Source organism: Falco peregrinus, chromosome 10, assembly GCF_023634155.1.
Source record: "Falco peregrinus isolate bFalPer1 chromosome 10, bFalPer1.pri, whole genome shotgun sequence".
Lineage (NCBI taxonomy): Eukaryota > Metazoa > Chordata > Aves > Falconiformes > Falconidae > Falco > Falco peregrinus.
In genome coordinates this window covers 23169880-23192848 of record NC_073730.1, presented here as the reverse complement: position 1 = coordinate 23192848, position 22969 = coordinate 23169880, and the positions used below count along the sequence as shown (strand labels likewise).

Here is a 22969-nt window from a genome sequence, read left to right as displayed (position 1 = left end):
GGGTAACAATACAAACCTATGCAACAACAGCCAACCTGGTAACTAGGATCCCTTCCCTCAAAGTGCAAAGTGACAATCTGGGATGTGTTTTAGTACAGCTTGCCTGAAAAATGAACTTGCAGGAATACAGGGAGTTTAAAATCATCCATATGTACACCGTGAGAGTGAAATGAGTGATTCCACTGCATAGATATAGCTTCATCTTCTGAATATGCTTAATTGGATACTTCAGTCTTCCAAAGACTCTTATAATCCAAATTATGCTGCAAAATAAAAAACCAGTCCCCCAGAATAAGCAAAGAAAACAATGCCAGAAGCCACCCCTAGCAACAAACACACAGTGTGTGAAGACTCAAAATTCTCATGTCCTCTTTCCATATTAACCAATGCATATACAGCTTTAAGATTGTATTTTCTTTCTTCAAAACAGAGGAAGGAAGAAATGAAGATGAGATTTAATTATTACACAGCTGATTTACTATGTGGAAATAAAATCTGGTTCTAACTTCCTCACAAACAATGGGTTGTACCAGCACATGAACCTTCTTTCTTTTGTTGGGAAAACCTGTAACTAAGTTTCCCAGGGGCTCCTGACCAGTGGCTCTGGTTATACAGAGTTTCATATGAAGGAGCACATTTTTTTGCCTTGTCAAAGGAAAGTGTACAGGGAATTTAGCGCTTGCTTCTTTCCAAGCTAAGTCAAACACCTTTAATGTAGAGAAATGTAGGCAGGATACCGTCCTAATGTAAAACCTAGTTAATTCTGGTATGTTGAAAACAGTTTCAAATTGGCAACATAGCATAACCATTAGAAAAATCACTTTACATGAATTGCAGCTAATTTCCAGCAGGTTCCCAGTATGAGCCATTAATACTCAGAGGCTCAATCATTGATGCATATAAGAGAGATCAGGACAACTCCAAAAACCTGTTTGGTTTTTAAACATACACATTTCAAAGTAGAGGCCTAAGTATCAGCTCACCTATAGCTGAGCACCTCTGGCTCATCAGCACATGACCAGTTTTACACTCCTCCAGCCAAAGGTTAGTTTATACTAAAAGGATTAAGCACCCCTCGATCCCAGTTCAAATAGCTATGACACAAAGTCAAGGAGTTCAAGGACGAAAGGAATTCCAATTCTGCCCATATTTCAGCACTTTATGTAACACCATATAAACAGTAAAAACAGATTTCCAGAAACGTGAGTCAAACCCGATGTGGATCAAAGACATATTGAACTCAACTCGCTGTTTTTTGAGCAAAGGCCACATCACACAATCCACAAAGTGTGATCAAGGCACTAAGACAGGTAACATACCCCGTCACTGAAAGCCATGGAGCCTTTTGGGCAGGAGGAGAGTGACCTACTTGGGTGGAAGCTGCTCTTACCTCGAACGTAAAGGTTAGCTGGGGCAGAGTAGCGGGTTCCTGCGCTGTTGGTTGCAACACATTCGTATTTGCCTTGGTCTGACTCCTCACTGTTCTCTATTTGTAGAGCTCCTGTATACAAACAAGAGGACAGAGACAATTCAGGTTATGGCAAATCTGGTAACTGAACAGCCAGCCTCAGAAAAGGAAGGCCATGTCCCATGCTTTTATATCTTCCTGGATAAGTATATTGTGATGTTCCCTGGACCCACAGGGTACCAGCATGCAGCCAAAAGGTACCCAGTCTGCTGTTAGAAGCTTGTGAAATAGATTATTGTTATTTTTTTAATGTACAGGGAACCATTTACGAACCACCCCAACCACTTATACTCATTGCTTCAATAACGGAAAAAAACATACACATACACACATATTAATTACAGCTTTGTATGGAACTCCTGTTGAATAAAAGGACGTTTAATAAGCTTTTAATCAAAACAGCCAAGCACAAAGCACACTAACTGTAGCTGTTTGTTTCTTATCTGATGCATACAAAGCCTAGCAAATGCTCAACAAATTGCGACCTTCCTGCAGAAACTGGCAGAGTCCCACGTCTCCCACCTCACCACCCCTCCTTCCAATAGACAACCCCTTCTGAGAAAACACTTCGCTTTTCGTCAGCTTCCTCCATGTCAGTGATCTCCTTGTTCTTTCAGATTTCATGATATGTGACAAAAAAAGATTAGAAACTCAGTCTGACACATCAAAGATATACATCAATGCAATACAGGCATTTTGCCACACCGCGCGCATGTGAAAGGCACCCTCGCTTTGTTCCAGCAGTGCCTGCTCCTCCAGCTTTGGGTCAGGAATAGTTGCTTAGCCCAGACTGCAGGTTCCTTGGGACATGATCTGATCCCACCCCCAAAGTGTCAGATGCGTGAGGGGTGCATGTAAATAACCGCAGTAATTGTCTGAGCACACAGAGTAGCAATTTACACAGGGTACTCATGATGTGGAAGTGAGTGCTGGCCTAATGTGGTTTTTTCTCATCTGCTCAGATTATTCCACCAGTGCCCAGCGCCACTTGGCCTGGGAAGCTGGTCTTTTCTACAGCTTCTTGCCTAGCACAGATGACTGCAAAATTGGTCACACCTAAACTGCTCTAACCAGGCCCCATATGCAGACTAACAGACGGAGATGCAAAGAAAGAAAGATGCGGGATGTGTATGACAGCAAGCTGGCACTGCAGGAGCAAATGGCCATTGCCCAGACACTGAAGCGGCTGGTGCCCAAGCAACGTGGGAATAATTCTTAAAGTTCCTCCAAGTGCTCAGATTCTGCTGGTTAGGATTGCCTGTAAGGGAACTCTGCTCACAAACCATATACTGAACTAAAAGAAAACATTAACCCCTTTGCTTTTAAGGATTTGAACTCATTTCTGCCTGCCACGGTTCAAAACGACCACTGAGAGAGGCACTGAGAATAGCTGGTGAAATTGCCTTCTCCCCTCTTGCTGGTTCAAGCTGCAGAGGTCAAACTCAGTTTTTCGTATCATCAGAACAGAAGAAAAACTAATGTGAATCAACCGCTGCCACCTACATTATTTAGAAGGATAAATTGAGACTGTAGCATAAGTCTATATGTCATGGGGAAAAATGAACTTCCCCAGGTTCTGCCATATAATAAAAATGATGTACAGAGCCCTCCCTATTGTTGCATTAGTGCTGGAAATGAGGCTTCAGCTAGACAGAGAAAGCTTGTTCGCAAAAGTCTTTCCACCTAGTAACAAAAGGACCTGCCAGCTTTCCCTAGCCATGGCACTTTCTGGACACCCACGGGCCAAAGCCTATAGACCACTGCTGCTTAATTCAGGGAGAATGCTGAATTTCTACATGCTGTCTGGGAAAACATCTTCAAGCAGACAGCAGCATGACAGGCAGTGGAGCAGGACGAAGCTTCCCAGCATTGACAAGACACAAAGCATCAGAGAATCTAGAAATGGAAAAGACCTATTAGGTTATCTTGTGCATCCCTGGGGGCTAGGGCAGGAATGCTCCCTGTTGTAAATGTACTTGTGTTCTGTCCAATCCCATTTGACATGGCCAAGTGATAGGTCTTTCACCCACTTCCTCAAGGAACTGATGCCACAGCCTGGTTATGCTCTCTGTCAGGATGATTTTCCTGGAACTCACCGTTTATTTTTAGCTTCTTAATTTCTGCTCATTACTCTGTGGGCATGCATGTGCTGCAGAGTTCATTCTTAGTGCTTGCATCAAGTTTGGCTGGGAAAAGCTCTTTGCTGCAAAACATACTCAAACTTAAAAAAAACAAACACAAAAGAGTGGATGTCATCACCCTAAGGAAGACCCTACCTCTGATCTAGCCTGTAGCCCTCATCAGCCGGCTGGGCTGAAAGCTGAGCCAGCTTCAGGTGACAGGCAGTGACGTCTGCCTAGAAAAAAGTAAAATCCTTAAGACAGTTCTGCCATGAACACATACATTCTTATATGCCCCTTTTAGCCACTGAATATATATCACTGGTACTTATACCTTTTATACTTCTGATCACCACACCTCTTAAACGTCAGTTAGTCAAACTATTTTTTACGTCTAGGGATCTCAACATCAGCGCTGGAGAGAGAAGAGGAAAACATAACAGGATGAAGAGAATTAAGGCGGAGGGGAGTTTCAGATTACATGCTGTTATTGCCTGTCAGTTCTGCAGCCAACACAGACCAATTTCGAGAATCATACTATAAACATGTAACGTGTCAGCAACTGCCTGCAAGCTGCTCATGGACATTGGGCAAGGAATCCTCTTTTTTTTCTGGGTTGGCACAGCTATTCAAACTATGGTGCGTCAGAAGCAAGAGAGAAACCAGAAAGCAGAAGGGAGTTAATGTAAACCTCTCAACTGAACCAGAAAGAAAACAGTTACTGCAATAAATCATCATTAGACAAACATATAGATCCCACGTTACAGTTGACAGCCAGCAGAAAGTGGAAGGATCATAGTAAACCGACGGCAGTCAGTGGTACTACAGGGGTTTTCTTGAAGAATAACCTACAACTAAGTGATGGTTACAGAAAAGTGTCGGATATCTCAGGGTACAGAAATTCATGAATAAAGATAAGCTCAGATGTTGCTGGGATCAGAAACCTGCAGACACAAATGCATCTGAGCCTTGGGAAAAACTTGTGATGCATAAAATTGCTCCAGGCCCTATTGTAGTCATTCCAGAGAAAGACAACAGCTTCATCTCTTGGAGGGTTCAAGTCTAGGCTGGACAGGACATAAGGAGCTACAGGAAAGAAAGGCCTGAGTTCTGAGTAGCTCTGCTCCCTGATGTTCACTGAAGCTGCATCCAGATCCTCAAAAGTGCAGTGAATTCTTTGCTTTGAGAAGTGAAAAGGACCCGAATTCTATTCCTAGCCCTGTCAACATCTCATCTTACAATCTTCTGCACCTCTGCAAACCAGGGCTAGGAAGGCCGATTCAGTATTTAATTTGGGATTTATGTTGCACAAGTTGCCAAGGGCTTGTTCACATGGGATGTTACTGCAGACTTCTCATATGGACTCCTGTGGTGCTCTAGTGCCTTGTTCTCGTTTGCATGGCTGAGTCCTGATGTGGAATCAGACAGCGTGGTTTCACTGGACACATGAGGACCATCTACCATCAGGACATGCCTATGGGTATGGAGAGGAGCAGCAAACAGCTTGTTTGGGAGCTTGTGGGGCTCTGCAGTAGTACACGTGCATCAGAGCAAAACTTTTCCCTGCTGAGCGCCACTCGACCTCCACTGCCTCCTAGGCACCCTGAACCACAGCAGGGCTCCAGCAAAAGAGGGGCAGCCACTCCTCACCATGCTGTGATGTCCTGTCAATCTTGCTTGCAGCTCAGATCTGTTCTCGATAACACATCTCAGCTTACCAGGGAGCTGACAGTTCCCGAGAAAAACCCCTGGCTGCTCTCCAGCGCAGAATGGTGACAAGGCAGAGCTTTCTGGAGTTGAGGGCAGGAGCTGGCCCTGCTGACTGACAAGCATCCCTTACAGCTTCTTTACTTTGTGATGATCTCTCCTTGTCAGTCCCTTCCCTCCTCTCCTAGCTTTTTCTTTTGCTCTTTAAACTCAGGCACAGATAGCAGCCCTGTTAGCAGCTCTCCAAGATACTTATCTATTCAAATATATTTGTGCTCAGGCAGAATCATTAGTTGCAGTGACAGTGGTTAAAAGAAGCATTTATAAAGCGTACTGCACAGAGAGAGCATGGGGAAGGTAGATCCTGATAAGGGCTGCTTCTTGGCAGTGCTGGGTACTGCTATGCCACGGAGGGCTTGTCACTCTCTTCTCTAGGTGACAAGCCAAATGTAAAAAGCTCCAAGCTGCCATACAAACTGATCTCTCTGAAATCCTGCTCCGTAGCCCATCGAGTGCTTGTGCTCTTTTTTCCCAGAGAGCACCACACTGAGCTAAACACAGCAGCTCTTTGGGTGACACTCCTCTTTATCTGTTTGGGTCAAAGCTCCATCCCCAGCAGTGGGAGCAGCTCCATTTCTCTAGCAGGGTATTCACAACATCAGTCCCTCTGGTTCAGAGCAGGAGGACTGACCTTTTGCCCTGGTTATAAAATTAGACATGGAATGAAATGCTCCCGTAAGTACCCAAAAGTCAGAGGAACCAGTCTGCAGTCACAGCACTCATTTAAGGAAACGATGTGCAATGCAGATATAAATGAACCTGACCAGGGCCATTCCTCCCAGGGAAGAAGGAAATTTTGCCCATCCTGCACAGTACAGTACCTGGCTACCTCAAGCCCCTCCTTTCCACCAGCTTCCTCCACAGAAATACCACCTGACTTTTCCTGAAGCAGTATTCTTGGCCACCCTTTCAGCCAGTGCTCAGGTGTGGGTCCCAATCCCCCTTCTGCTAAAAAATTCCCTCACAGAGAAAGTGAATTTTCCTAATAAAATCCAGGGAGCAGGGCCAGAGGCAAGCCCAGACCCAACACGGACCCGTAAATATGAATATGGTGGAGAAAGAGACATGGTGAAGCCCTGACAATGACCGAGTTGGACTCTGACACCCTGGCTGCTGCCTGAGATAACCAACACTTGCTGTGGGAGCTGTGAAAAACTGAAAGACACCAAAATCATGCAAGAGTCCCTAATAATGAAAATAAGCATTTCTCATCTTCACTATTTTTTGTAATTTATAACAGCAGCATCTCCCAGCTGCTACAGAGGATTGCACCTAGCCTCCACCAGCCATCATCACTGCCAATTATGCAAAACAAGATAACTACAGATATATTTTCATTGTTAGTGTTCATTACGGTTATGATGCCTGAGAGGCTGGTGACGGGCATGCAAGGGGCGTGTTCTGGATGGCAGTGCTGCGGAGGAATCACTCTCCTGTGCACCAGAGGCAGCTCCTGATAGCTCCCAACTGCTGCCACCGAGTCAGACTCAGTCAGAGAGGGAGTAGAGGAGACCCGACGTGCTCGGCAGCACAAGATCTCCTCTTAGCGGAGTTTCAGGATGCTCTGATCTTTCACCAGCAGGTACAGAAAATCTCAGGGGACTCTGCATCAGAAGCAAAACTACAGCACTGTCAAATACGCAGTAACGCCTGTGTGCTTCTAAAGGGACATGAGTCAATCTGAATCCCGACAGTAAGAAACATGGCATTACAAACATTTCCAGGCACTACCCCACCCAACCTCCCCCCGACACTGTCTGCTCCTGCAAGCGTTATCTTCTCATTTTTAAATTGTTTTCCTTTTGCTTTTTTTTTTCTGACTGGAAAAGCTCAAGAAACATGAAAAAAATCCTATCATATACAAAGTGCAATCAAATGTACAAACACGTGCTCAAAAAGAGACAGCAAAATTCTTTGAGCTTTCTCTAATCTCTTTGGATAGCTTTATGCTCCAGCTCGCAGAACAGCATCGAAATACTGGAGCTATATTTAAACCAGCTTGCTTGGGACTGGAAAAGGTTTAGCTGCAGCTATACAGAAGTTGGTGCGGGTGTTTACCTGGCTTCCCAGACAGCTTCTGACACCCAAGTGAGCTGATCTAAAGTTAATTCAGACAGACCTCTGCTATGCTGACGTCTGCAGGGAAGCAATACTCTTATGTTTAGGAACCTCAGATATTTCCTGTGGTGACAGAAAAGTAACAAATAAATCTGACTGGAGAGGGATAATGCCTGAGATGATGATATTTCTTTACCTCCTCATGTGTATCCAATCTAATGCCTGTTCAGTCCAGCACCCACCAGAAACAACTGTGCCCTGCTTTCTTTTACAGTCCAGGGCAGGAAAATGCAGCTAGGTTTCAAAAAGTTTGAGTGAGTTCAACTCCAGAGAAATGCTGGAAATGAACATCTTATATTCTACTTTGAAAACAAAAATGGGGCAGAACTTGCTCAAACATGGATTCGCTGATACTATCTGTGGGTCACCTTAAGAAACTAGCTATTGCCTAACCTGGTGGGCATCTGCCAGCTCCATGTCTTCCTGATGAACAAATAGGGATTTCAAGATTAAATTACTACCTGGGGCAGTCCCAGAGCGGTAAAGAGTGAAGCTGCAAATGGAGATCCTGAATTATAAATGGGAGCTCCTCCCATTTCAGGGAAGCCAGAGATGTCTTGGACAGAAAGGACCAAGTGTATGAGGGTAAGGTCAAATGAGGCATTTAGAGAGAAAAATCTCATCCTCTCCGGAGGGGTGCATGGTAGAATTTCTCAGGCTATCCTCTCACTAACCACACACTGCTCCCTGTGAGTGGGTTCTCTGCTGCTCTGGGTAATGCTCGAACCTCTCAAGTACTCCAGACACACAACTCCTAGCAACACAGTCACAGCAACAATTAAATCAAACCAAAGCCACCCCTTCCCCCCACAACTTTATTACCAAAAGTGTTTGTTAAGGGTCATTAGTTCACCCTTCCTTTCAGACCGAATTAATGGATTCCAAAGCATCAAACTTACCTTAATGAGGAACAAGAGTGCAGCTGGGTATAGAACATGGCAGAACAGTCACTTCTACATGGACACAACCTCACCATCATAAAAGCACTTTCATCTAATCTGTCGTTATCTTTAGAAATTCAATGACCTCCATTTTAAATAAAAGGCATTAGAGGCTGACAGAAATCCTCTGGGAGAAGCCAGAGAGCAGCACGTGGCTTCAGTTTGCTCTCACAGAAATGTCATCTTTGACATTCAAACAGGACACATATTTTAAATAATGTCAAGAACATTCTTAAAATACCTCATCAGGACTCAAACAGGGGTGGGAAGGAGGGGTGGGGGTGCGGGGAACTTATGTTTTATGAGATGGATGGTTGTTTTCACAGAGATGCGTTCAGTTCCCAAGCAGGACGTATGGAGCATCCACGTGGTTCTGGTGCTGAGTCACTAATGTCATCAGCTAGGGCGGGCGCGCAGGGAGGTCCTGGGATGGCTGCGCACTCAGCGTGCATGGCTGGGAGCTCAGAGCACTCGGCTAGTTAGCATTCAATCTGTCATTTCATTTTAGGATTTGCAGTAGAAATAGGAGATGAAGAAATAGTTTAAGGAGCTTGTAACATCACAGCTGTCAATCTCCAGTGTTCCAAAGGGAGGAATGACAGATATCTAAGCCCATTCATATCGAAATAAAGTTTGCAGTCTTTTTCCCTGACCCAGATTTGCTACAGAGGCAACTTAATGAAAATACGCGTCAAACGGCAATTCACATTTACTCTAAAATCACTTAACAGGAGCTGAAAACATTAACCCCCAGCAACAGAACCAGTTCCAAAGAGTCAGATTATTAACTTCCAGCAGTGATTCAGGGAAAAGGGGGAGGAAAGGAGAGAAGGGGGAAAACTGCACGAACAAGGTCGTGTTGATTTGTAGGTGGTAGTCATTCCGTCGAGAAATCCAGGGGTCAGTCAACAGGGGTAATCAAAATCACAAGAGAATTCAGAATGGCCTTAGCATGTAATACTGAATAACATGCTAAAGTTAATCTAAAGAGACAGCTTTGAGTGTTTAGGCTAGAAAAGACAACACTCCAATTGGAAAGTCATTACTAGTGCATACAGGCTGTGAAAAGTAGCCCGGGACTGTGCACACTGGGCTGTCAAACCAAGGGTGGGTTTAATTAATGAAGGCTTAAAGTAGCCAGATGTACTTCTTATTCATCTATTTAAAACAAATCTTTGCACTGCAAAGCAACATCAGCATGACTGGCTCAGGAAGGGGAGTCTGGGGCAGTGGTTTACCACTCTGTTGCCACGTTAGAGGGTCAGCACACTTGAAAGGCAAACATGAAGAATGCAAACAAATGTGCTCCTTATTCCAGAGCCAGATTTGCTCAAACTTTCAAGAATTTATCTCCCTCTGATTGGGGTTTCATGACCAGCAGCAGCAGCAGTGAAGAACGTGACTGTTCTCTTGTGAAAATGTTACCTCCTTACACTTACACCAAAGCAATCCATCTAAAACCACCTAGACACAAAACCTTAGAGGCCACAACTCTGTGGGAAGTTCAGAGACTTGCAGGAGCTGCAGGAGATGTCAACCCTCCTGTGGCGGAAAGGCCAGGGCCCATTTTCCAGTTTGCAAACTTTCCGTTGAATAACCCCCTTTCAACAGTGCAAAATCGCAATGGATGAGTCTACAAGAAATCACGCTAGAAACCAACCAAAAAAAACACACTAGTGGGAGAGTGCAAATGAGCGAGAGCGCTGGCAGAGTTAGGGCTGAGAGTAAAAGCTGGAGATGAGAAACACCAGAGGAGAAGGGACAAGGCAGACAGGAGATGGAGTGACGTGACAACTGGAGGCACATTTCAGCATTCTTACCTCTGATCGGTGTACCACCTGGTGAGGTAATTTGAATGCAAATAAGATTAGAGAGAAGCATTAGTACAAAGAGGAAAGGAAATTATAACTAAAAAGCAGAAAGTTTTTTTTAAAGGTAGAATTTGTATTAGCGCGACAGGAATAAACAAAAAGAAACTGATGTGCAATAAAAGTCAGAGTGACACTCTCAGGAGGTTAGTAAAGCTCACTGCTTCCAGGACTGCAGCATCCAACCCTGCATCTTGCCATTAAAGCCACCACCCTTATGAACTGGGGCCAAACTAAGCTGCTGAGGTGGCATTGCTGGCTGGCCTCACCACTTGCATTCATCCACACCACTGTTCAAGCAGTTGAGATGGAGGGAGCGTTGGGAAGATGATGCAGTGCCCCTTCATTCCTCATACAGAACAAGGAGGGGGTGTCCTGGGGGCTGTGTGACCGTGAGTGTGCTGGGCAGGAGGGGTGGAAAGCACATGGTTGCGGGCACTAGGTGCAGTTTTGCTTTGAGGTTAGAATGACCAGTGGGACAAAATCTGCTCACTTAAAGAAATTAAACTAAGGGGAGAGTGTAACAAATCAGTTTTGAGCCATTCTCTGCATTCACATAACCCTTGCATCAGGTTCCCTCTGGCAAAAAAAACACGGTGTCATGCAGAATTAGCTTTCCATACAGAAATACTTTGAAATGAGGTAGTTTCTGGTAATGTAACAATGGCATGCTGGCCAGACCTCTGCTGTTCCTGCCTGATTTGGATGTTAGCTGGAGAAAGGAATCCCTACCCTCTTTATAAGGCACTGGAGATAATTTTACATGCTACAATGAAGAGTATCTTATAAGGAGGGCTTCTTTGGGAGTGAGGTTAAGTTATCCTGTTGCAGTGATCTGTCAGGGTTTGTTTTATGAGGTCAGTGTGTTTAGCAAGTGGAGGATCCACTGGTCAGTGTCTTGAGTTCAGTGTACAATCAATAATGAAACATGATTAAAGGGCAGATACTCCAGCTTGGCAAATTGGCAGGGAACCCTTTTAATTCCCACTTTTGTCCCCTTGGTCTTATTTTGCACACATGAAGGCTGTTAGTATAAGGGAGAGATTCATGCAGATCAAATCTGTAGGCAGTCCATGGTATGTGTTGGTTTTATGCAGATTTGTAGGATCTGAATACCAAGCACTTACCAAAGAAAACTGAGGAGTTTAAACAGACAGAAAAACAGGGTTAAACAGGACACAGTGTGCCAAATCATGTTCAGTGTATTGATTAATAAATACCAGTATGCATACAAGAGTGTCGTGTATCTCAGATTTACAGCTCATTCCATTATCCACAACAATGATCACCCAATGGGAAAGAAAGACAGAAAAGAATTTCTGTAAATACAAAGAAGGCATATTTTAAGCATGTTTAACTTGCCTCTTAAAAAGTAATTACAATATTTATACTTTTTTTTTCCCCACTAACTACCCTTCCTTTAGGCAGAGTCCTTTCTCTAAGCAAAAGCAGCAATTCAAACTACTCATTTTAGCATTTTCCTCTGCCAAGATGACATTAACCCATTTTAACTTTATGTCTGGTTACATTTTCTGACACTTTATATCCACAGATGACTGAAGCATCAGGAAAGATCTTGCAGTGACTGAAGTTGTGGGTAATCTCTCTCTTGCAATAATAAATCTGCTGCTTATTTATCTATGTTAGTAACTACCGCTACCCTGGACAGAACAGTTACACCCAGAGATACTCGCATGGAATAGCACAGCCATGGAAGACAGGGTTATTTCTTTTAGCCTGTTTGGAAAGTTTGCCAAGTGGTATTTTTGTTCTGTTTGGTCTAGGGCCTCCCTCCTCCCATCCCCCCTCTTCCCCTGTCCCCTTCCACAATTCTCAGAGTTAAGAAAAGCATCACCACAGTGTGTCACTTCCCATGGGAATGGTGCAATGACTCTGAGCACAAGCCTACGGGGCAGGAGACAGGACTTCCTTCTCTCTCATCTGGCTGAAATAGGGTTTGTTGTTCTGCCCTAGAACTGAAAAGATTTGCAGCAAATCTTTAAATCTACTCCCTGTAGAGGTTAAACCCTTTCTCTAATACACAATTGTCTACACAGAGCTCTAGGAGTGACTGCATACTTGAAGCAGATTCCCTAAAACGTAAGTGTGACCAGCTCATTTTTTCCTGCATTAAATCCCAAACCTCCTGGCCTCTAAATGTAAGCCAACCCTTGTGGGAGCAGCACAGGCTTGCTGTATTTAGCACGGTGTTTGTTCTGGGTCTCTCTCACCTTTGCAAAGTTAAGACATTCACTCTTCACTCAGAGGACACTACTATGGCGAGTGCACAAGGCTTTTCTGTTGGACCCCAAATTTCCTCATCCAGAAGGAATAAAAGTTTCCATTTGCCCTTCACATCATATGACAATGCGGCTCTGGCTGTTGTCCTTTTAGGGTGTCTCTCAAAGGGACCAAATCAAAGCACAAAGACCACAACGTGCCAACATGAAAGAGCCCATCAAGTGATGGAGGTGCCATCACTTGAATGGTTATTAAGCCAAGCTGTGCCCTGTGATTACCAGGCCGCTTTATTAAAGGGCACCTCAAGATCAAACTTCAAACCCAATTCCTTGTGTTTGAAAGGTTTGAAACACTTACAAGGAAGGAGAGTTTATTTCCCCTTCATGATAATAGTCACTGAATAACATCCCCTACATTCACTTCAGTCAGGAATGAACGCCAACCCTGACATCCTCTGTGTACCGAAAGCACACAGCCAGTCACCCAAAGCAAGGCAAAACATAGGATAATACACTGGAAAACCCCATGGGATTATGTGCCTCAGTATTTCCCAGTGTGGAGGAGAGGGTCTGTTGGAGAAGGGACTTTCACTCTCTTGACACAAACTCACCCCAAACTTATCAACACACCATTTTCTTGTAGGAACCTAAACCACCAAAAAAATCACTCCAAAGCAACATCAAACAGAGAAGCCAAGGCTCTTGCTGGCTGCAACTGGGCACTAGGGCAGTGCAACACTGAGTTGGCTACTTCCTAACACAGTTTTCGGGGAAACTATCTTCAGAAATCAAAGTACTACAGAAAAGATTGCAGTAGGCAGTCTGCGTGGACCATCACTGCTGCATGTGCCTCACACAGCAAGACCCAGATGTGCAGTACAGGTTCTTCCAGGGCACAAAATTTCGATCCTTGCCCAGTCAGTCCTTTCTGAGACAGGACCTATCCTCATGTGGGTTTTCTCACCCTTCTGGGTAATAGTCCCTAATCCTCATTCTTTTGGGCTATCCTTAAACATCTTGTCCCAAGTTGATACCCATCTGATGCCTGCACTCAGAGGTGTTTCTTCCAAGGACCTGAATGTCTTCCACCGAGTACTGACTGCTGGTTATTATCAGTGAAGCAGGATATAGCCAGCACTGCCATTTCACTAGGACAGGCACCACTTCTTTTTGCAAATTTGTTCTGTGTATGTTGGGTATTCCTTTTGTTTCCAAATAAGCAGTGCTTCTACCTATAGGATCAAGACTAAAATGAAAATGCTTGCTGGTAACTCTGAGAAGCATAAATGCAGCAAGATGATGTGGTGAGCTGGCTCCTATTGCTTCTTTGTTAGAGGCACCTACACTTTTCCACAGAGTGACTGAAATCAGCTGCAGAGCCCTCTCCAATACTTCACTTGCAGTTAGTTGCCTGAAAGCCACACTAGGGTGTAGGGCATGGTTCTGTAACTCAGTTAATTGATGGTGATTAGAAAAGAACGATCCTTGTTTTAAGACCAAGTTCTTTATTAGATGAAAGATGACAATACTCCCTGAATTTCTGAAGTTTCCTTACATGGCAAAGATAACTGTATGTTAACATTCAGAACAGTTATTTATTCCAATTTGACATTTTGTTCCTGAGTTTTCTGAAGAGCAAAGTGAAAGAGAATTCTTTAACTATGAAACTCACTGGAAGAATTCAAGAGCTTTGAGAGTATGAATACAATCGGAGTTGCTCTGAAGTCTTCAGGAGCTTGAAGATCCAAGAATCTTTACAAAAGAACTGTGAAGCACCAGCACAATCTGATCTGTATTGAGAGTTTCTGCCACATGATCAACTGATTTTAACACCTGGTTAGAGGTGTAGCACTGACCCTTGCTGCTAGAACTCATATGCACATCACCTGTAATACTACAATGTCTGGACAGTTTTAAATCAGTTCAGCGGAACAGGTTTTAAACAAGTTATCATGCTGGGGAAGCTTCCCAGCCCAAAGCTGGCCTTAGATCTGGTGTCAGCTGTGAGGCAATGACTTGCACCCTGGGGGAGAACAAGGAGTTGTCCTGAGTCACTGCATTTGCAGAAAAGCAGCCTCTCCACAAGAGGTGGGAAGTACTAGCAAGATGAACAAGGGCTACAACAAGCATGAGTCAGAGACCTTGCTTTTGCCTTGATCTGTGATAATGGAGATGAAAACTTGTATTTATTTGTGTTCTCATCTCTACAGCAATTAGCCCAACACCTACTAACAAAACTACCCAAGAGCTGGACCTAAAAAAGAATTAAGCATTACTTGGGAGGAAAGATCTATGTATTCAGGAGAAAAGGGGGAAAAGCCCTCTAAATGTATTAACTCATGCTAATTGTCAGAAGGTTTAATGAGAAAAATGCATGTACACACATATAGATGTAATTAGTAAATGAGGGACAGTAGGATACACGGCACCTTTATAAATTGTGTATTTGCTCCTGACAAAGACACCAGTCCTCTGGGGTTAAAAGAGCCTAGGATGACAGCTTCGTTGTCTTTAAACCACAAACTCTTCAGTATCTTGACAGAAGATGAACAGACCTCTAGAAACTGATGTTCAGAGCCCCCCTGGGCACACGATCTGACTGCATGCAAGTTCAAACACCCACCTGAAGGCCCCAGAGCACCGCCAGCCCACATAACTGTGAGTGTCAGAAGAGAGCACCTTTCCCAAACATGCTGCTTCTTAACCTCTAACTATTTATTCCACACTAGGAGTCTGAAATCATCCCTCAACCCACTCCAAGTCAGACTCCGAAGCTGCTTTGACCCTTATGACCTATATTTAGTATATCTGAATAATAATATTATATGTACTCATTGAAGGTCGGACACTCTATATATGCAATATTGGGCTCACACCATGCTGTAGCTATTTTAACTATATTACATCTGTCTAGCTTTTATTGGGTTTTAATTAAGTGAAATTAAATGAGCATATATTTAGACTGAGATAGTATAAACTGACATTCATGCAGATATGCCAGGCTGGCTGTAAGATATGATCTTAATGGAGCAGAGACTTTGCAAACTATTAAACTCTCCCATATAATGAGGTATCTATTTAAATACTCTTTTCTTTGAAAAACAACTCTGCCCCACTATGGTGTACTGCTGGAGAGCTCAATTAGCACCTTGCAGAATGAATCAGACGCTGCCCAACCCATCACAGAGGGTGACTGCAGTCAGTAAGCAGGACTCAGACACTTCGAAGTACAGGCCCTACTTTACTTCAACTAGAAGTATAGGGAAAAGCCTCAAGTACAAGCAGGGGTTGGATCTCTGGCCCATGAGAACTGGTAAACTTGCTCCCTGCTTATGCCAGGGTGGAGCAGAGCCTTGGTGAATCTTGGCATCATATCACCAGGTCCCTGAAGATAAAGCTTCACTCATATTTGGAAGTCTCTTGCATTGAACTGTGGAAACCTCCCTTACTACATTAGAGAGCTAATCAGTTTCTTTTGTGAGTCTGAGGAGGTGTGCACTGCTCATTGATTTCTAAAAGGTTCCCTTGACAGACACCTCCCTTGGTAATTACCATGTCTTCAGCAGGCAGCCAGCTCTGGAGTTTGAATCCCAGGTGAAATATTCAATTGAGATGTTGATCAAGAACAGCGAATAGGAAGCAAAACTTGGACACAGTGACAGGGTTTACTATTTGTTTTTAAACTTTCTATCTCACTAAACTTGTGAAGCAGCTGGTAGAGAGGCAGCCAAGTGCCTGTGAGAAGGAAGCTGGAGAACATACAGCAAGTGCATCAGGAGCTGCCTTGCTGCTCATTTATGGCAATTTCTGAGGCTGATTCAGTCAGCTATGAAGTGAAACACATCCATGTGCACTTTCCTACTGCTGCTTCCTAAAGCTTCTCAGAATAATTAACAAGTGTGATATTTTCTTTCAGCACAAACAGATCAAGATTAAACCATGTTGTGGGGGAGATAAGCTAAAGGTCACTGGGAAATTTCATAAGCTATAAATGCATTAGTATAATTAGCGCTCAGTGCTACATCAAGGTGGGATCAGGAGTGTCAGGCTGGGTTCTATTTTTGATGAGAGTGATGTCTCATTACCCACTCCCCCAAGCAGAAGCCTACTTCTTATCACCCAAGCATCACCAGATTTATGCAGAGGGCTCCTACTATGGGGAAATGTGTCAAGATGTTCACCTTGCTAGGAGGAAGATGGTGTTGTCCTGGCAGCAGCACTCATAACAAATGGCTTTTGAGTGCCCAGAGATACACTGTGGCCAGGCAAGGCAGTCTGCCTCTTATTTAAGTGTAAGACCCTTCTAGAGCGAAGTTGTTCCAGATCTGTTCCCTTCTGTACTTCATGTAGGGTACTGTGGGCTTTTCCCCCCAGACTAAAGCTGCTGTGCATTGTTAAATAGCCACTCAATTCATGCTGGGGATCTGCACTTCATCAGTGAATAAAGCAACGTTTTATTTTCTTTAATTCTCTAATGGGCCTTACAGTCTCAGGAGACCGAACAGTGCAGCAGAAAAACAAGAGCTGCTTGCTAAAAGGAGTGCATTCTTAGCCACCCACAAGAACTAACCGCCTGTATTTCAAAAAGCTAGTATTTGGCTTATCAAACAAAAAAAATCAAAAAGAAATGGTATATTGCAAAACTGTGTCCACTTTCCTTTGAAATCCATAGAACTGGTGCTTCTTAGATTTTTCTTTATTCTTGTAGTGCCACACAGCAAGAGTGATAAAGATCTCAATAGAAAGCAGAGCACTGTCTTGCAGAGTCTATGTAAGGAGTGAAGTAGTACCTGACCACTTACTGTAATATCTCAACCAGTATCTCATTGTCCTGATTTGCACTGTGCTCCTATCAAAAATATCTGAGACCTGTTGAGTTGGTAGTGAAATGTCTGAGCCTACCAAGGATTGGGGGCTATGTCAAGATGTCTACCGAAGAAGGAATCCACGTGATGTTCCAAAAGGCATGTCCACTCTAATGTCTCGATATCCTGCCAGAGAGGATCAGCTCCAAAAACTGTTTTTATATTGTAAAAGAAACAAGCTCAAATCAAATTGACATTTGGGTTTAGAATTGCATTTCAGAATTTCAAGGGAAAAAACAATAGCAGCAATTAAAGAGAAATGGGAGGAAGAGTGAGGAGATAGGGAAGGCTTACTTGCTTTGCTACCTTACCCGAGCGGAGCTGCTTGATTCGCCCATTGCTAGTTGCAGTGTCGACAGGCAGGAAATCCTTGAACCAGGAGATTTCAGGATCAGGGTTACCGCTGGCAGCACAGAGCATTGTGGCTGTGCGGGCCTTTTCCACCACCTTCAGCTGCGGGCCCATGTCAATGGTCGGGAAGCCAGCTGGGAGGTGGTCTTCTGCAAGAGGAAAAAACACACAAGGTTAGAGAGAAATGTTCGGGTGTAGCAATGGGATATGGTTGTAGTGATAGCAGTGCCATGGTAGAGCATCTGTGCCTCTGTTGGAAAACAGCAGCCTGACTTCCCTACTGAGAAGCTTTTCAAGCCCTTAAAGCACATTAGGCTCTATAATGAGCATTCATTACACCAATAGAAGCTTCCACTAAATTTAACTCCATTTAAATCAATTGCCTTGGGAAACGTCCATAATTTTCATTGATACGTAAGCTCCATCTATTGTTGTTAATAATTCAGTAAAAGCAGGTATTTGCCTTTTTGTGGGAGGACTGAGTTGAAGATAACAGACAAACACAAAGCCAAATAGCTTGAGGCATCTTGAAAAACAACAGCTAAACAATAAAACCCTTCAGAATGGTCCAGAGAGGCCCATTTTCTCTTTTTTTGACTAGGAACATTCTGTCACACTGGTAGGATAGCCTGTAAATCTCTTCTTCATGCCCCCAGATCTGATTCAGAAGGCTTTTAGAAATTAATGAAAGTAAAGCTAATGAGCCACACTCTGCTCATGAGCTGCCTCACCAGACTGTGTTGTGGCATGCTCCTGGTGCATCTTCTGGGCTGCAGAGAGCAACAGAGGTGTGCAAGAAATGGCCAGCGCACACTCTGTACATCTTACTGAAACACTATAAAACAAAGCACCCCCATAACTGCTGAAACCATTCATACAGCAGGTATGAAAATAGTTAATTGGGTTTGCTGCTGCAGAGCAGGCTCAGGTAGGCTGTGTGGAATACATTAGGCAGCCTTCACTGATAAAAGACAAGGCATGCTCCAACATCGTCATTCAATAGCAGCTGCAGAACAGGGCTCATTTACTCATTCTGTGGCAAGATGTACTGTACTCTGCTAAGCCTGAACTGCAATCAAAAGGACATACTTACGCAGAAAAAAAGAACTTGAAGAACATTAAGAAGCTTTTAAAACACCAGAAACTCAATTATTTCTAGTATGTTTCTTTTCTCCCCTGTTTTGAGGGAACTTAAGCAAACCTTCTTCTCTGGCAAATCCGATTCTACAAGGCTCTGAGCTCACTGCAGTGTTTAAACAAACAAGACCTCAGCATCTTCTCAAGTCCCAGAGGAGTCTGAACTTGCTGCAGTCTGATTTTTCCTGCTATCACCACACATCTGGAACTGTACCCCTCAATTCTGACAGGAAGGTACTGGTAATAGGCCACCTCAGGTGCTTCCTTCTACCTGTACTGCCACACCTCCAGCACAAACACGGCCTGTGGTGGCTAATCTTACATAGTCACCTCCAAGATCTCTGGAGAATCCCCAAGACTCTCGACTTGCTCGCAAATCAAGACTCTGTAGCACAAGGCAACATCTCCTGTAAACAAAACAATGCCCTGGAATATTGTTTTTCTTTTTAGATGAGAGCGACTATTAAGCATCCAGGGTTTTCTAAGGGGAAAAAAATGGTTCCTGATGCTTATTAAAAGCACAAACCACACTTCTATCTCCCAGACTGGCCTCCCTAGAAACCTCTCTCATCATGAGCAAACATAAATGAAATTATTTTTTTTTAAATGAAAGGCACCATGAAAACTAGTTCTTTTTTAATTTACTCTCCATTGATTTTCAAAGACAAAAGGTACATAGAGCTTAACTGGAATGACACCAGAGCTAGCATTCAATAACAAGCAACAGAAGCACTCAATACTGAGCAACCACAATGCGTACTCCTACATGGCTGAAAAGAAACAAAAGAAGGGTACACACGAAGTACAGCATGCTATAGACTGAAAAGCAAAGGAAGATACATAGACAAAGCAGTGAACAATGACGTTCCCTTGGATTGAGGCCAAGTTTGCCTAAAGTGCATCACCTTGCTATTTACGGTACTGAAAGCAGATGTTTACTCTGGGGAGGCTGAAAACCTGAAGTGATCTAATCTAATCACCATGATTACCAGTACAATCTTTTCTGGTTTGTTCAAGATTTTACAAAGAGTACACTGAGCCGAGTATGCCCGGTTAACTTCATCCAAAGTCTGCGTGGAGGCTTAGCACACAGCTAAAAGCAAACCTGAAAACAGCATTTGGGCAAGAAATCTCTTCCCATCTGCAATGATCCTTTGCCCACAAACCCCAAGAAAGATCAGAAAATCTTTCACAGGGTCTGGGTCCACAGGTACACGACCAGCCTGCTGCACTGGAGGTGACTGATCAAAATTAGCAGTTTGCAATGAGCCACAGACCAGCAGAAATTACATGATCTAACTTTAACTTCACTGGGTACAACAGAGAGATGCTGATTACAAAGACCCAGCAGCAAAGCTACTTCTGTCATACCAGAAATCTTAGATCAAGTCTCTTCTGGACTCCAAAGAGATGTACAGCGCTGCTCCCATACCGTGCATCCCCTGCAAGCCCAGAGGGGAATGCCGGGCACTCAACATGTGGACAGAGGGCAGAGGCAACCACTACCTGATGGCCCTCAGCCCCCAGCCCCCATGCCGAGCTGGACACAGACAGGCACAGGCAGGCATGCAAGGCTCACATGGCACACACTTTTTCCTCTTAACTGCACACAAGCCCCAAAACTACTGTGGCAAATGACAGTAGTAGAGAAGTGGTGCACTTGGTGTAGTCAGAGCCACAGCAGGATCCCCAGGCTAGCACTGGTACAGCCCAGCTCCCATGCAAGCCTGGAGACAGAAACCTGCCTGTCATCTGCTATGGCCACACCACCACCAAAACTCAAGCAAGCAGCGCTGGCATGTCTGGGTCTACAAAAATGCACAGGCAGCAGGGACTTGTTTGATCACTTGTCAATCAAACGTAGAGGCAGCGGTGGTGTTTAAGAGCAGCAGCGTGATTCCAGGAGGCTGCAGTCTCAGGCCGCATCACTGTGTGAGGAGATGCCAGGAGCAATCTAACAGCTGGTCTCTAATGGCACCACAGACACCCGGAGGCCAGGGCTCACCTGCTGTTAGTTCTAGGGTAGCTCCAGGGGACCTGCACTGGGCCTAGGTCACAGCGTCTGGGGCTCAAGCTCAAGGGGAGGATGAGGACCTTCTCCAGAGATGGTCCGAGGGCCTCAGGTGCCTGTACCATCACAAAATGGGGGACCTCTACTATGCTAGGTCTCCTCTGTACTGTGTGCCTCTGGCAGCCCTCTGAACCCTCCTGGAGAAGAGTGGCTGAGGAGTAAACCTGAGCTGGTCACACCGCAGAGCACAGCCCAGCACAAGCCCATGCCTGCCCTGTCAGCAACACTCTTGTAGAGATAACGGGGCTTTGTTCCAGCCCGGCTTGGCGTTGCTGACTTCACTGGGATGGCGAGGGATGTCTCTGTGTTCAAACACTACAGGCAACGATAGGAGTTCAGAGCTGTTCTTGCCTTGCCTTCCCCTCCGGCAAAAGTCTAATCTAGGTCTAATTATGAGGCTCAGTCATGCCTCAGCTCCTTTCAGCCCTTGCTAGCTGTACTAACTTGTCTGCATACAGAGCTCGGCAGTAATAGCTATCCTCCTATTCATGCCAATATGTGGCTACCCTTATTTTAGACAATGAGTTTGTCAGCACTTGGTTTTATTCAAGGACAGCTAGAGTGCTTTTAATGCACATTAAAACAAGCTCTGAATCTGCTTTCAAGCACAGACTATCTAAACCAGTTTCTCTTTCTGGGTTTCAGATGCTTTCAGAAGGGGTATGCTTCAGGTAGGCATTAGGTTAGAACAAGTAAAATCGAGGCACAACCAGGATTTTTTGGGAGCATTGCAAGCTCTCATTTCCTCCATGACTACAGTAGCAGAAGCAGGAATGACAGAAAGCAGGAAGAGAAGAGAGAAGCAGGAGGAAAGGAGTGGGAAACAGCAAGAGAGAAAAAAAGGAGTATGTTTTGCAGTTACAAACTGAAACTTGGAAAATCCATGACCAGGCTGAGGTCTTGCTAGCAGCAGTCACCAAGAAGCCAGGAATGTCCCTCTGCCATCTAGCATGACAGCATGTGCAGAGGATCTCTCACGCTTACTTGACAACTCCCTTTGCTAATCTCCTTTCTGAGGTGACAGAAATCTAACCCCTGTTCTCTTACATTTCTTTTGTGCCACACATTTCCCATCTTTAAACGAAAAGCTAAGGTAAGAAACCTTTCCCACTGCCCCAAACTGGAGCTGAGACCTCCTTTAGAGCAGCTGCAATTATGTGGCTCATTCACCAGCTCCCCAGAAAACTACCTTTCTTGAGGATGCTGCTGTGAGACACGTACCCCTTGGGGTGTCCTTATTTTCTGCATCACTCCAAATATCAAGTGATGATAAGGGACACAGAGGCAATTCCATTTTATATCTTACGAGAAGCACGGATCAGCCCCAGCATGGAACAGTATGTGGGTAACAGCTGCTCACAGAAAAGGCCTGCAGAGGAGTCTCTGGTGAGCACAGCTGTTGATGGCTGAATCCTGCACGATTACCCCCAGGATTTTGCTCAAAACTTGTAATCTCTCACAGAACAGACAAGTTGGAGGGGCTGGGTATCACGTTCCTACTAGTGCAAATGCCATATAACACTCACTGGTCTTGCAGCCATATGGTTGTGCTTTGGGGTTCATATCATGACTTGGCACCCATAAAACCTTCCCCCTACCACTGTGAATTTCCTATGTCAACGCAGGAAACAGTATTTTAGAAATGATAGTGCAAACTGTAAACACGTTTATGGGAGTTATTTGTCATACTCCTCCTCCTATAAAAGCCAGGGCTGCTTAGTATTATGAGTCCAATTGTTCAGATTGCTGAGGGAGAGGAAAAAAAATACCAAATATGACTTGGAAATAGCAAAAAGTAGCTTCTCTATATACTACAGCTACAGTTGTGAGCTTAAATCTCTTACAATAACCTATCAAAACCACTGCCCCACTAGAAGGCGTGTTCTCAACTCATTTCAAGTGAGATATTGGGCCTTATCCCCACACAGGGCTGGAAACAGCTTATCTGGGCCACTGGCTCCTGCCAGCCTGCATCAGCTGAGGAATTTCCAGCCCAGCATCAATTTTAGGGGCTTGGTAGGGA

General features: G+C 44.4%; 1 protein-coding gene across 7 annotated transcripts in view; it reads right to left on the bottom strand.

Annotated features, from left to right (window-relative positions):
* The window catches only part of PTPRF (protein tyrosine phosphatase receptor type F), a 392426-nt gene that overhangs the window by 91769 nt on the left and 277688 nt on the right, over window positions 1-22969 (bottom strand). For all 7 annotated transcript variants that reach the window (XM_055815291.1, XM_055815290.1, XM_055815294.1 and 4 more), the window contains 2 exons: window positions 17699-17887; window positions 1391-1501 (listed from right to left, as the gene is read on the bottom strand). In XM_055815291.1, coding sequence (XP_055671266.1) covers window positions 1391-1501; window positions 17699-17887 — 300 coding nt within the window. The remainder of the gene's footprint in view (window positions 1-1390; window positions 1502-17698; window positions 17888-22969) is intronic.